The sequence below is a fragment of the Fragaria vesca genome, unplaced genomic scaffold (assembly GCF_000184155.1).
Source record: "Fragaria vesca subsp. vesca unplaced genomic scaffold, FraVesHawaii_1.0 scf0513070, whole genome shotgun sequence".
Taxonomy (NCBI): domain Eukaryota; kingdom Viridiplantae; phylum Streptophyta; class Magnoliopsida; order Rosales; family Rosaceae; genus Fragaria; species Fragaria vesca.
Window position 1 is genome coordinate 345,614 of NW_004443442.1, and position 12,528 is coordinate 358,141.

The 12,528-nt window shown below is 36.3% G+C and overlaps 3 protein-coding genes across 4 annotated transcripts; 1 reads left to right on the top strand and 2 right to left on the bottom strand.

Annotated features, from left to right (window-relative positions):
* LOC101291487 (transcription elongation factor SPT4 homolog 2-like) lies at positions 1 to 1,395 on the top strand. The gene is made up of 2 exons (XM_004309785.1): positions 1 to 349; positions 1,070 to 1,395. The coding sequence occupies exons 1-2, from the start codon at positions 44 to 46 to the stop codon at positions 1,118 to 1,120; spliced, it is 357 nt and encodes a 118-aa protein (XP_004309833.1). The 5' UTR covers positions 1 to 43; the 3' UTR covers positions 1,121 to 1,395.
* A 480-nt stretch (positions 1,396 to 1,875) lies between these two features.
* Positions 1,876 to 3,764, bottom strand: LOC101295774 (folic acid synthesis protein fol1-like). The gene is made up of 2 exons (XM_004309798.1): positions 3,698 to 3,764; positions 1,876 to 3,362 (listed from the first exon to the last, which is right to left on the bottom strand). Exons 1-2 carry the CDS (start codon positions 3,762 to 3,764, stop codon positions 1,876 to 1,878), a joined length of 1,554 nt encoding a protein of 517 aa, XP_004309846.1.
* A 6,004-nt stretch (positions 3,765 to 9,768) lies between these two features.
* LOC101291782 (chitinase 4-like) lies at positions 9,769 to 10,890 on the bottom strand. Of its 2 annotated transcripts, none has more exons than XM_004309786.1 (2): positions 10,550 to 10,890; positions 9,769 to 10,457 (listed from the first exon to the last, which is right to left on the bottom strand). In XM_004309786.1, exons 1-2 carry the CDS (start codon positions 10,830 to 10,832, stop codon positions 10,057 to 10,059), a joined length of 684 nt encoding a protein of 227 aa, XP_004309834.1. In that variant the 5' UTR covers positions 10,833 to 10,890; the 3' UTR covers positions 9,769 to 10,056. The 2 variants fall into 2 exon arrangements, with proteins under 2 accessions (XP_004309834.1, XP_004309835.1); XM_004309787.1 differs by having other exon boundaries at positions 9,769 to 10,442; positions 10,550 to 10,888.
* Between the last annotated feature and the right edge of the window lie 1,638 nt (positions 10,891 to 12,528).

Sequence of the window (12,528 nt, forward strand, 5' to 3'; positions counted from 1 at the left end):
TAATTCTAACTGTAGGTGGAAGCGAAAAGAAAGAAAAGAAGAGATGAAGAGCGCAGCTCAGCCGGCCCAGATTCCGACGAGCTTCGGCAACGAGCTTCGGGCTTGCCTCCGTTGCCGGCTGGTGAAGACCTACGATCAGTTCAGAGAGAACGGGTGCGAGAACTGCCCGTTCTTCAAGATGCACGAGGACAGCGACCTGGTGAACGAAGGCACTACTCCTAATTTCAATGGCATCATCTCCGTCATGGATCCTGACAAGAGCTGGGCTGCCAAGTGGCTCCGCATCTCCAGGTTTGTTCCTGGTTGCTACACCCTTGCTGTCTCTGAGGCTCTTTCTGAGGATTTGCAGGTGACTCTTTTCTCCTTGTTTCTTTTTCTTTTTATTTTGTGCATAAATCGACTACACAGGAATAGATGCCGATATTGGGATATTGTCTCTTTTATGTTTGTTTAGGTGTATGAAGGTCCCCTAATTTTTGGGAGACTATGAAATGCTGCCTATTTTGGAATGGTCCAATTCTGTGACTGATGCTCACCTCAATAGGCTGATTGTAGAATTCTCTGATCATGGTGCCAAACTTTGCTTACTTAGGGAAGATAACAAATTTGGTTATATTGACGCTAGATAGACTAACACTCTAAAAGCGGAGTGCTGGCAATAATGAGAAGGAAGGTGTGCCATGAGTTTTGAGTGGAGAGGGTGGGTGCGAGACTGCGAGAGAGGACTATCTAATTTCGTAGATACATGTTTGTGGATGTGATGGTCAATGGTACACACCATCATAGTGGATGGCCAACTGTTTGTGGCAGGATAAACAGGGCTGATGTAGAGGGATACTTTATATATTGCCGTCTTACCGGTGTTAATATTTCCCATCAGATACCATCGGCATTGGAGATCAAAAGAGTGTTGCCAGTCATTCTTGGAATGTTTCCCTGTGATTTGCTTGTTTGATTATGCTTTCATATATCGGAACAGTTGACTGCTTTATTATTTATTTTTTTAAATATGTTCAATCAATTACATTTTGTCTGAGCTGATTTCTTTAATTTGGTCATCTTTGTACAGAATATATGTGAAGATGAGCGCGTGCAATATGTACCACCAAAACGTGTATGACCGTTAGCCTTATGATCAGACCTGAAAACAGAAAAAGAGACTAGAAGCAGATTGACTTGTTATGGAAACAGTTGGTTGTTGGTGGTTATTGTTCTGTCGGAATGAAGAATCTAGTTAAATAATCAAACTGGGCTACTTGTAATGTACTGAATCTCTTTTGTTTTGTGTTGATGTGAATGCTGTGTAAGACAGAGTAGTTGTTTATCTGTGTTTTCATGTCTTGCAAAAGTCTGCTTAACCAAACAATGGGAAAAATATGGGAGCAATTTGTGAGCAACTTATTGAAGAATAACTCTAGCTAATCAAATGATTAAACAACTGGGACTAATTCATTTCATTGGATACTTGCATGACATTTGTAAAAAAGTATTCAATAAGACTGAGTTGATTGCCTGGTCAAATAGGTCGGATGCTGTAAAAGCAAGGGTTTCCCTTCTAAACATGAACAAACTAAAAAGGATCATGTTCCTTTCCCAAAAAATAAAAATAAAAAAAAATAAAAAATCTTGTGTTTCTAACTTTCTATGCCGATATAGCATGTCAAAGTAGAAGGTTGTGGACTAATAACAAGCCAGTTCAACATCCTAGTCCAATCATTTACTTTACGTAGCCAACAAATGGTCAGTAACGCATAACCAGAATGAGGATGAACAAAATGATGTTTTCAGATGACTATTTCATGTCAGATATGGGAAGTATAACAACCATAAAACAAAACACACCAACAGAACCTTTAATTGAAGAAATAAATAAACTCATAAATCGTTCTTAATTTGAGGAAAAGCTCTCTTCTGTCTACGCATTGCATCACATAGCTTCACAGCATCTAGATTATCCCTCACATTGTGCACTCTTACAATATTTGCTCCAGCCAAAACACCAGCAGTCACAGAAGCAACAGTAGCGGGATCTCTCTCGATCGCAGCCTTGCGATTACATACTTCACCTAAGAATTTCTTTCTGGAAGGTCCGATCATTATGGGTGCGTGAGATAAAGCCAAACTTCTCCTCCCAATTTCCTCTTGAATATTTGGTAACCCCATTAAGATATCCAGATTCTGTTCAGTATTCTTTGAAAATCCAATTCCAGGATCAATGATTATCCGCCAAGCTGGGATGCCTAACACTTCTGCATCTCTCACCCTCAATAATAGCTCAGAGGCAACCTGCTTACAAACATCATCATATTGAAGGTTTTCACTGTTCTGCATTGTAGAAGGATCCCCCCTCATATGCATTGCAATGTAAGGTACCCTGAGGCCTGCAACAATACTAAGCATGTTAGAGTCCAACTGACCAGCAGATACATCATTTACAATATGAGCCCCTTTGCTAACCGCTTCAGAAGCAACTTCTGAATGAAATGTATCCACAGATACCAACTTTCCCTCTACTTCTGGCATCCTAACAACTGCTTCGAGGACAGGGATTAGTCTATCCAGTTCTTGTTCAACTGAAATTCTAGATGCCATTGGCCTTGTTGATTGTGCACCAATATCAATCATATCTGCCCCTTCTGAAATCATCAATTGAACCTGAGCAACCGCTGCCTCCAAAGATTCAAATTTTCCTCCATCGCTAAAACTATCTGGAGTCAGATTAAGAATACCCATGATAGAGGTTTTCGTTGACCAGTCCCACAAGCCATTTCCAATGGGTAAGACCCTCTTGAGACCTTCCTTTCCGATGAGGGAATCGCCGCCTAACTTCTCCCAAGACTTGAAAAGCCCACCAGAATGTGTGGAGAAAGAATGCCAACAAGCAACTACATCACTGTCAATAGCTGAACCCAGCAAATCCATTAGTGGGGCTATGACAAATGGTCTTTCCCAAATTCTTTCATGGGGGATCGTAAGAGTCTCAGATCTGACTTTTAACTTCCCATAGAATAATATATCCAAGTCAATAGGCCTGGGACCATACCTTATACCTTGGGTACGACCCAAGTCCTTTTCAATTCTCTTCAGTGCTCCTAATAGCTCATGAGGCCCAAGTTTTGTAACTGCTCTAACAGCAGAATTAAGGAAATTAGGCTGATCTGTTACATAGGCTGGTGCGGTCTCATACAAACAGCCATGTCTTGTAATTTGCATGCCTGATTTTTTCATTAACTGCAAGGCTTCATTGAAATTATGTAGTCTGTCACCCACATTGCTTCCCAAAGCAATCACTACTTCCTGATCTTCAGAATGGACTTCCACAGAGGATTTTGGGCATGAATGTATAAAGGCAAAACATGATGCTGCATTGAAGATGAAAGCAAGTATCAAGAAAGAGGCTTTAGTGAACTTAACTGGGACCAATCCTTATCCGATAAATTTAACACATGAAGTTTGTTTGACAAATATTTTGTGCTCTGATACTTGCTTTAGGAGACTCCAATAAATTTGCATTTAACACATGAAGCTTGTTTGACAAATATTTTGTGCTCTGATAAGGATGTTGTACAACACCAAGAAAGAAACATATACTGGTTCAAAAATTATACTTAAGTTCTAGCATCATATTTTACTTTTAGATTCTTTTCATTCCAATTATCAACGATTATCACAAAGAGTAAAAAGAATTTTGATTTACCTTGATAATACTTTCTGGCACCATTTAATTGACTTATGCCAGGCAGAAGCTGCTTGAATATATGCATGTTAGGAGATGCTAAGCTTCAAGGTGAAGTGGCTATCAATATTCTTCCCTCTGAAATCTCTGCATTTATATAATGCAAACGGTATTAGTCACTTGCTTACGAGATAAACATCAACCATTATTCAGGGACGCAGCCCGGATTTCAAATTGGGGTTGGCTAAACCTCCAAACTATGGCTGTGTGTGTATTTTACAGTGATTCTGTTAATTTTGGCAGTACTAAACTACTAATTGTTCCTTTGAAACCCTTGAAATATCCCTAAAACAGTGAAAAAACAAAAGAACCCACATATGTAATAATAAACTAGTATGTGAGCAGAAACATGAAAGAGTACCAATACAAGTTCAACCACAAGAGTAACAGAGCAGTTAAAATGTTGTTTCTAGCTTCCTATCACTACGGAATGGGATACCAGAAAAATTACTTCAGATATGTTAAACCAGTCAACAAAGCTGAGATTAAATAATGAATTTCAAAAATCAGTATATGTACGAAATCGCTCTCAAACTTCTGCGACTAAACAACCACCTTCTATCAAATATACATGATTTCTCAATTCTTGGATAAACAAAGTGTGTTATACAAACACAGCTCTAATTCTTTGACCAAACCATAACTGCTATAATGAAATACCAAACCTTCTTTTGGAAGGAAAAGCAAAATGCTGACACAGAGAATGATGAAGTATATATTCAGGTGGCTCTTCCAACCAACCCTAAAGGGAGCAAATTTGGAAGGGAAAAAGAAAACAAGAGTACTAGTTTACATGAGAGAACTCTAAGGAACAGATTTCATCAATATAATGAAAACATAACTCAGTTAAATACTATCCAGATGAAAATTGAACTTTCACATATTAACCACTAGTATCACTGGTCAATGAGGAGACTCGAGGAAGATGTGAGCTGAGATCCTTTTATATACCAGATCCAGAATTAAACCAATATAAAAATAAAAATAAACAAGTTCAATCTTTTACAAAAGAATCCAGAAAGATGAATTACTAATTCTTCTCAGAGGATCAAAAGTTCAACCACACTGTATGCTCAGAGAACCCATTTTTGGGTTTCCTCAGTAGAACCCGAAACTCAAAAGACTCATATGAATCAAACACACTGTTGACTAACAACGATTCCATATACACAAAATTGAAACTAAAGAAAGACATGTTAATTTGTCAGAGAGAAGAGAAGTGGACCTGAGAGTTGGATCTTCAACAATGGCGAAGATGGTCAGAGAAGCAAGGAAGAGTTTGAGATGGGAAAAATCTGAAAGAGAGTTAAGTAGATCAGGTGTTTGGTAAATGGGAATTGATTTTAAGAAAGGATGCGAGTGCTAAGAGCAGTGGCAAAGTGTTTGGTAAACTCAACTAAAAGTAGTATGAGATTGTAGAATGACCAATTTTGACATGAAAGAAATTTTATGCCTTGATTGTTTGGTAATATAATGTAGTTCAATTGATCTTGTTCTGTTTAGTTTAATCTGATTATCTCCACATAAATTATTCGAATTTGATAAGCCTACATTTGTCCATCGTGGACAAATTATTTAGCAGAACAATAACTTTAAATGACACATCGTGGGTTTAGACTAATAATTATAGCCACATTTGCTGAATAATATTGTTCACATTTTAAGCCTATTGCTTAAGCCGAATATTTGACAGATTTGGTTAAAAAAAATAAAATCAAGAAGCATAAGGCATTAATCATTGATGAACAGATGAACAAGTTTGTATTAGAATGAAATTAAACTAAATGCTATTTAGGTAATATATTCTCCCAACGATATATACACATAGGATGTTCAGCAAGAAAAATAGAAATTATTTAGCAATTGGCATCACAAATCAGGAAACATATTAGAGTAGGCATTTCAGCAAGGAAAAGAATTTAAATAATACAATAGATAATGCTCCTAACATTGCATGGAAACAAATACATTGCAGAAGGAAACAAGTAACCTCTACAATGGGGTAAACTAGAAAAGTACTAGAACATTGCTCAGTTTCATCGAAAACATGACATTAGGATTTAGCCATTTGAAATTTTGAAGATCAGCTTCGTACTCTAATAATCAACCATACTCAGGTTCCTACTCATAAATTCAGGAATTCCCACCATCCTTCGCATACTACAAAGTTAATTTTCAAACTGAATTGTTGAAGACTATAAAAATCTGAAACAATGTAGTACAGTCGCACATAAGAGCAACTGCAAATTTAACAAGTAGAATTAGAAACTGCTCTAACCTCGCACCCGAAAACTTAAAACATTGCAACCAATTATGCTTATCCTTTTGGTATTGCTACTGGAAATTTAAATTGCACACTGAAGATTATATATATGAAACTGAAATCGGATACTTACAGCAGGAATTTGGGCACCCAGGCATCCATAGACCATACTGACAAACCGCCGCCAAACCACTTGATCACTCTCTACAAATCATTAGGGGATGTCTATCTAGTAACTTGCAAGCCTTGAAAGTAGTTCCACAAACCAGTCCTTGAAATCTTTCTGGTGAAAGGACTACTTGAGGTGCCTTTTGATTCACTGGAATTCCGGAATATAATAAGGCCCCGTTCGGAAATGGAATTTGGATTTCAAATCTAAGTAATTGAAATCCTAAAATTCCAAATTCATCTGTTTGGGTAACAATTAAATTATGAGAAATTGGATTTAATAATTCAAAACTAAAGAAATAAAGCTGCTTTTTGTAAATGCTGATCTAATGAAGATTTTCTTTAGCATTTAATTTCAATGGATATAAGTCATATTACTGTCATGCTCCATAATTCCAAAAGCAATATAAACTGGAAGTTTTCATGCTCCACAATTCCAAAAGCAATTTAACTTGTATCCTGCTAGCAAGAAACATACTGACCCTATCAAATCTTTACAACAATGCTCTTAGGAATATCCTCATATAGAAAAATGAAAATATATGACCGATACTTGACTTGAACTATAAGCCAGTCCAAGCTTCGTCATCCTGTGATTATGAATGTTAAACAAAACGACACAAGTTTGAAGTTTCCATGAATCAGCCTTTTCCACACACACCTTTAGGACTAGAGCTCCATGTCTCGCAAGACTATATGCACAAGACGTTTACGATGCTTCACCAAAATCCAGTGGTTGATTGACATAAACAAATAAGACTTACATTAACTTCATGGCTAGGTTCACATTGCCTAATATCATCTATGAATAATAAGAGTTACTACAATGCCAAAACTCTGACCTATATGTGTCTCAACCTCCTTAAAACCACATCCACATTGACACCAGTGATTTTAATCTAGCTTTGTTGTCGATTTAGCCTCCTCACTTTGGTAAAGAATTTTGATTAATCTATATTTATTAATCAAGCTTGTCATCCATATTAATCCTCACTAGGTGTGAGTTCCCTCTGTAACGCCCAGAGTGATAGCTAGCACAGCAATAATTGACCAGTGTAGAACATAATTCCATATTAGGCATGAAATATAAAAGTTAACTGACTCCTTAGTAACCAACAAAGAGAATACACAACTTTCACAAAAGAAAACATTACTGGATTAGGGATGAGTCAATTTTCCATTAGACATCTAATTTTCCCTAGTTCCCAAAGTTCCCAAACTTCCCAAAAATCAAAATGATATTCAAATCATGAGATAATGTCTTAGGGTAGAACACTATGATGATCTTTTTCCTGTTTTTCACCCATTCTACCAGAACTGATATGGAAAAAGATCTAACATCTTTAATTAGTCAATTTGGGGCACCCAATCCGAATACATTAAACACCTTCTGGTCTTAGAAAATATCAGAATAAGAACTTTATTAGAAAACCAAGATGTTCAGGCAAACAGACTCTGCATATTGATGCGCACAATTGCCAAACAGTTCAGTATACTTAAACAAGTTTCAGTCTTCCCAGCTATATATATATTTCAAGACGATTTCATTTTTTCACACCCTTCTCTCATTCAATACAAATTTCTAAGAACCAGAAATGAGTACACTAAGAAAAGCAAGCAATTCAAAATCAGTGTTGTAACTCACTTGACCAAACACCAAATCCAAAACATAAACTTGAAGACCATCGTTAACACAGGAACGAAGTGGAAACACAATCATAGCAAGAAATATTGGAACTTACTTGGCAAGTGGCAACAGTGCAATCCTCAGCTGCTTAACCTCCTGACACCATTCCTCTAATCAAAGTGGCACTGGAAGCTGAAAACTAACAAAATCACAAATTGAAGATTGGGTATATCAAAATCATTCAAGTCAGTAGCAAGGGAACGGTGGTGCATAAACAGTGAAAAGAAACATGAAATTCACCAAAATTGAAAAGCATAAAGAGACAGAAATTAGACTAACCCATCAAATTGACAGAAAAGAGTGAGAGACATCCGTCACGAATCGACCTAGAAAAGATTGCCCAAGTTGTGCGATGCATTGAGAGAAGATGTCTAGTAGTCCGGAAACTTGAAAAAAAGAAAAAATTTGAAAAATGAATAAAGTGAAAGTTATGACTTACGACCAAAGTGACAAATAAAGCTTTTAAAATAGTCACATGTCCATATTCAACGAAAAAATTAACAGAAGGACCAAGTGGGAATACAAAGTAATCAAGGTTCTAAAAAATGTTGGGCGTTGTCCGAAAAATGTTGGGCGTTAGTCGGGCGGACAACGCCTAAATGATTAATCGGGGATTAATCGAGAATTAATCGAATTTGTATTTTTGTATTTATTTTAATTTTTAATAACAAATAAATTATATAAATACAATTAAAATATGTATTATAATATCTGAAAATAATTAAAAAAAACAACATATAACACTGAAAATAATGAAATACATAGCATATGTCCTAAAAATGTACTAACAACAATGTTTTTAGGAAAATAAGAAATACAATTCAACATTTCAACAATAATGTCGTTGAAACAAGTAAGAAACACAATTAAACAACAATGTCCTTAGGAAAATCCGAAAATAAAAAACACAATTCACCAACTAGGCAACAAAGTCCAAATACAATTCAAATAAAGAAAAATACATTCTTGCAAGCCTACTCCTCCAATTCTTCTTCTCCACATCCATCCTTCAAGTACTTCTTCGGTATCGGAGTCAAACTCAAAATCCATAGTTTTTTCTTCCTCTTCATTTGAATCCATGGTTTTCACAATAAAAATAAATAAATAAAAAATAAAAAGTTTTTTGGCCGCCTACACTCGCCGATTTGCCTAAAATAAGGATGACAACCCTTCTCTCTGGGCGCCCAGACGGCGCCTAGGTGGCCGCTTAGGCAGTTTTTCAAAACCTTGAAAGTAATACTTCAGTAGTACTCATCTGGTCAGTAATTGACCAAGAGATTCATAGTCAGTCTCTATTAAATTTGCAAACAATGGTGGGAAGAATTATTTTTAAGTATAGTTACCAATCTGTCCTCTTTTATACATGAGATACCAAATTGTCGAAGTAGCTATACCTCAGGTACCATAGAAGTACGCATTTACCCTTAAAGAAATTTATTTTAGTAACTTAAATAAAATCAAAAATCTCAACAATAATAAAAATATGTATTTAGCTAGGCACTAACTAGTAAAGAGTACTGCTCTAATGACCACATTATTTGCTTTCACACAATGGTAACATACATGAATGATCACTAGAAACACATTCTAATGTCTAATAATTCAGTTTTTCACTAATGTTGTCGTTGTAAGAACATTCTGACGACATGTAGCTTCACCATATTACTAGGCGGCGGCGACTATTTGACAAAATAAAAAACTCGCTCCTACTTAGAGCAGACAAGACACATATGCGCTCAATCTCAAACTAAAATATAATCGGAGAACTTTTGATGAAAGTTCGCTTCGAGGATTCATACTTTCACATAAGTAACGACATGTTCAATATCACAATTAATATTTTTTTCTTCAAGTCCGGGCAATAGCTGCAGGAGCGAGATGGACAAAATCAAGAAATAATGTATCGGACATTTTAGTTTTTGAATTGGCAATCAAAATAAAATCAACACGTACCGAAGAAATGTGAAAGAAGAAACTCCCAAATACAACCAACAAAGCTCGGTAAAAATTTGAAGCTCTTTATTTAACTATTTGATGTGTGGAAATGGAAAACATGATAGGAGGGAGCTAGTCCTCTCCTTCCATGGCTAGCTTTAAGGTGCATGATATACTGACATATCATGTTATTTTCTTTTAGGCAATTAAGCTGCACCTTTATTGATTCATTATTCCGATTAATTAGCTAATAATATGTCTGTGTCTCTAGCAATAGAGATTGTCACCGGGAGCAACATTGAATTGGGTACAGTAGTCAGTGTAATAGTTGACGCGAGCTTGAACAGTGTCCGGAGATTTGCCATCACATTCGACGGCACCGTTGATGGCTCGAGTTGTGGCTCCGAATCCTTGGCTTATAACAGAGTGAACATTGTTCATCCAAAACCACAGGCCTGTCTTGAACGCGATGACCGGGTCTGAAGCCACCGTTTCTGGGGAGTTCAAACCGTCAAAGCCTATGGCATTTCCGGCAGCTCCGTAGTTGTAGTTCCAGGTGAGTTGGAGTGGTCCGCGCCCGTAGTACTGCTTGGCAGGGTTGCATGGGTAGTCTGTTCTGCTTCCGTCGCAGTAGGTGTCCTTATTTATCTCTTCTATGTAGCAAAAGTCTGATCGATTCCATGCAATAATCATTAACAAAACAATCAAATTAATATATATCAAATCCAACATATTCTAGATTAATTGATGAGGTACTTACGGCCAGTCTCATGAGTGACATGAGCAAAGAAAGCTGCAATTTCGCGTTTATTGTCATCAGCAGAGCCGGTGGTAGCGAAATCGGTGTAAGAGGCAAGGGCGTCGAGAAAAGCCTGTCTGGTGTAGAAGCTCTTGCCGGTGCAGTCAGCGGCAGCCTGGTTAATAATCCCGTTAAAGAAGTCGGCAGTCACGATATCTGCCACCGAGTTTTGAGCCGTGGCAATTTGGGCTACAAATGCTAATAGTCCTAGGATTGTCACGACTGCAGCTTGGAAATTAGCCATCTTGATTTTGGTCTCTCTCGATCGATCTCGATCTATAGGTGTGTAGATTTCAGAGTTGGTGCATTAACTAAGCTGTTGGAACTGGGTATTTATAGGAGGAATATGCATGGCATGGATGATCGGGTAATATATCTAGCTAGTTAGGTCGACGTCAATTTAGAGAAGAACTTACAGTTTGGTTTGAAATTTCAACATACATGTAATGTAATATATATACGTGTCTGTGATCTAGAACAATTGACTATTGACGTGCAAAAGATGTGACTTGCAGATCGGTTTTGATTCTTAATATATATGCGAAGAATCGTTTGGTTTTTAGCTAGCTCACTAGCTTAATTAGCTTGCAAAGAAATTTCCACTGTTGCCGATGCCGGTCATCATCAATAACCATATATTACTAATGATCCAAATAGATAGGGTGCATTCTTTCTACACGCACGCATTTACCAGAAGGAAAGTTGTAGCCTGCTTGATGCTTGCAGTCGGATGACCAACAGATGCATGACCTCCATCCCCATGTAGATTTTCCTCAACTTGTGCACGGAAAGTAGACGGAACTCGGGAACCTCTAAAAACCGGAAGTCTTATAACATCGTACCATCTTAACCTCCTCAGGATCGCCCTTAGCTGCTAGTAGAAATAAACAAAACCCCCGTTTGGTTCGTGAAAAGAAAAGTCATTCATTTGTCTTTCCTATTGAAAAAGAAAGAGAAAGGAAATAAAATTTCTCAAGCACTTTCTGATGTTCGGTAACATATGGAAAATTGTTTAAAAAATTTGTAACTAGTGTAGTAGAATAATGTAGAGTACGGTTATTGGGACCTCCAAATTTGCTCACTTGACCTCACGTAATTGTGAATTATTGAATGACATATTTCTCCTCGTATAAAATGACTATTAAGGACAATAGTTATATAAAAGGAAGTATTACATTTATTCCCTTTAGACTTTCCAATTCAATAATGATAGATTGCATTATTTATTATTTTCCTTATATATTTTCATTTCTAATTTTACTACATATTATTGAAGCATTCATATATTTAATAAGAGCTAAAACTATGATCAATATCGATCATGTGTGACACAAAAAATTTCTATTATCATATGTGTTAAACGTATGTACGAGATCACAAAATTATTTACAAAGAAAAAAAAGATCAATTATGAATAATTAAATAACTATTGAAATAATCTATTATGCGGTATCAAAATAGAAAAAAAAAATTAATATACATAGAGAAAAATGGTTATTCTTGATCTTCGTTCAGGAGAGGTACAATAGAAAACAAAACGTTAATTCATGTTAGAACATTTTCTTGTTGTTAAAAATAAATTTTTGAAACCCTATACATTGAGCTTCTATTTTTATTTTTAAGAAATTTACGTTATTAAATTAAGGAATCAAATCGTAATTAAGAAATGTCGAATGCAAAAATTAATTATAGTGAGTAAAATTTGTTCTAGGATATTCTCTATGTGTGCCTTGGCCTTATGCCAATAGGATATGTAGTTAGACTAGATCTATGTATTCATATCCTTTACCATATTGGTATTGTGTAATTCCCTATATAAAGGGCTCCTATCAATGAATAAGATGACTCTCTTGCTATCTCTTTGTCTCTACACTTTATTCTTCATCACGTTATCATGCACTTTGTTCTAACCCTAGAGCCAATAGCCCACCATTTTTTTT

Coding starts and splice junctions, on each gene's coding strand:
- LOC101291487 (XM_004309785.1), top strand. CDS start 44: ATGAAGAGCGCAGCTCAGCCGGCCCAGATTCCGACGAGCTTCGGCAAC. Junction 350..1,069: donor CTCTTTCTGAGGATTTGCAG/GTGACTCTTTTC, acceptor ATCTTTGTACAG/AATATATGTGAAGATGAGCG.
- LOC101295774 (XM_004309798.1), bottom strand. CDS start 3,764: ATGCATATATTCAAGCAGCTTCTGCCTGGCATAAGTCAATTAAATGGT. Junction 3,363..3,697: donor TGCCAGAAAGTATTATCAAG/GTAAATCAAAAT, acceptor TCTTCAATGCAG/CATCATGTTTTGCCTTTATA.
- LOC101291782 (XM_004309786.1), bottom strand. CDS start 10,832: ATGGCTAATTTCCAAGCTGCAGTCGTGACAATCCTAGGACTATTAGCA. Junction 10,458..10,549: donor TGTCACTCATGAGACTGGCC/GTAAGTACCTCA, acceptor GGAATCGATCAG/ACTTTTGCTACATAGAAGAG.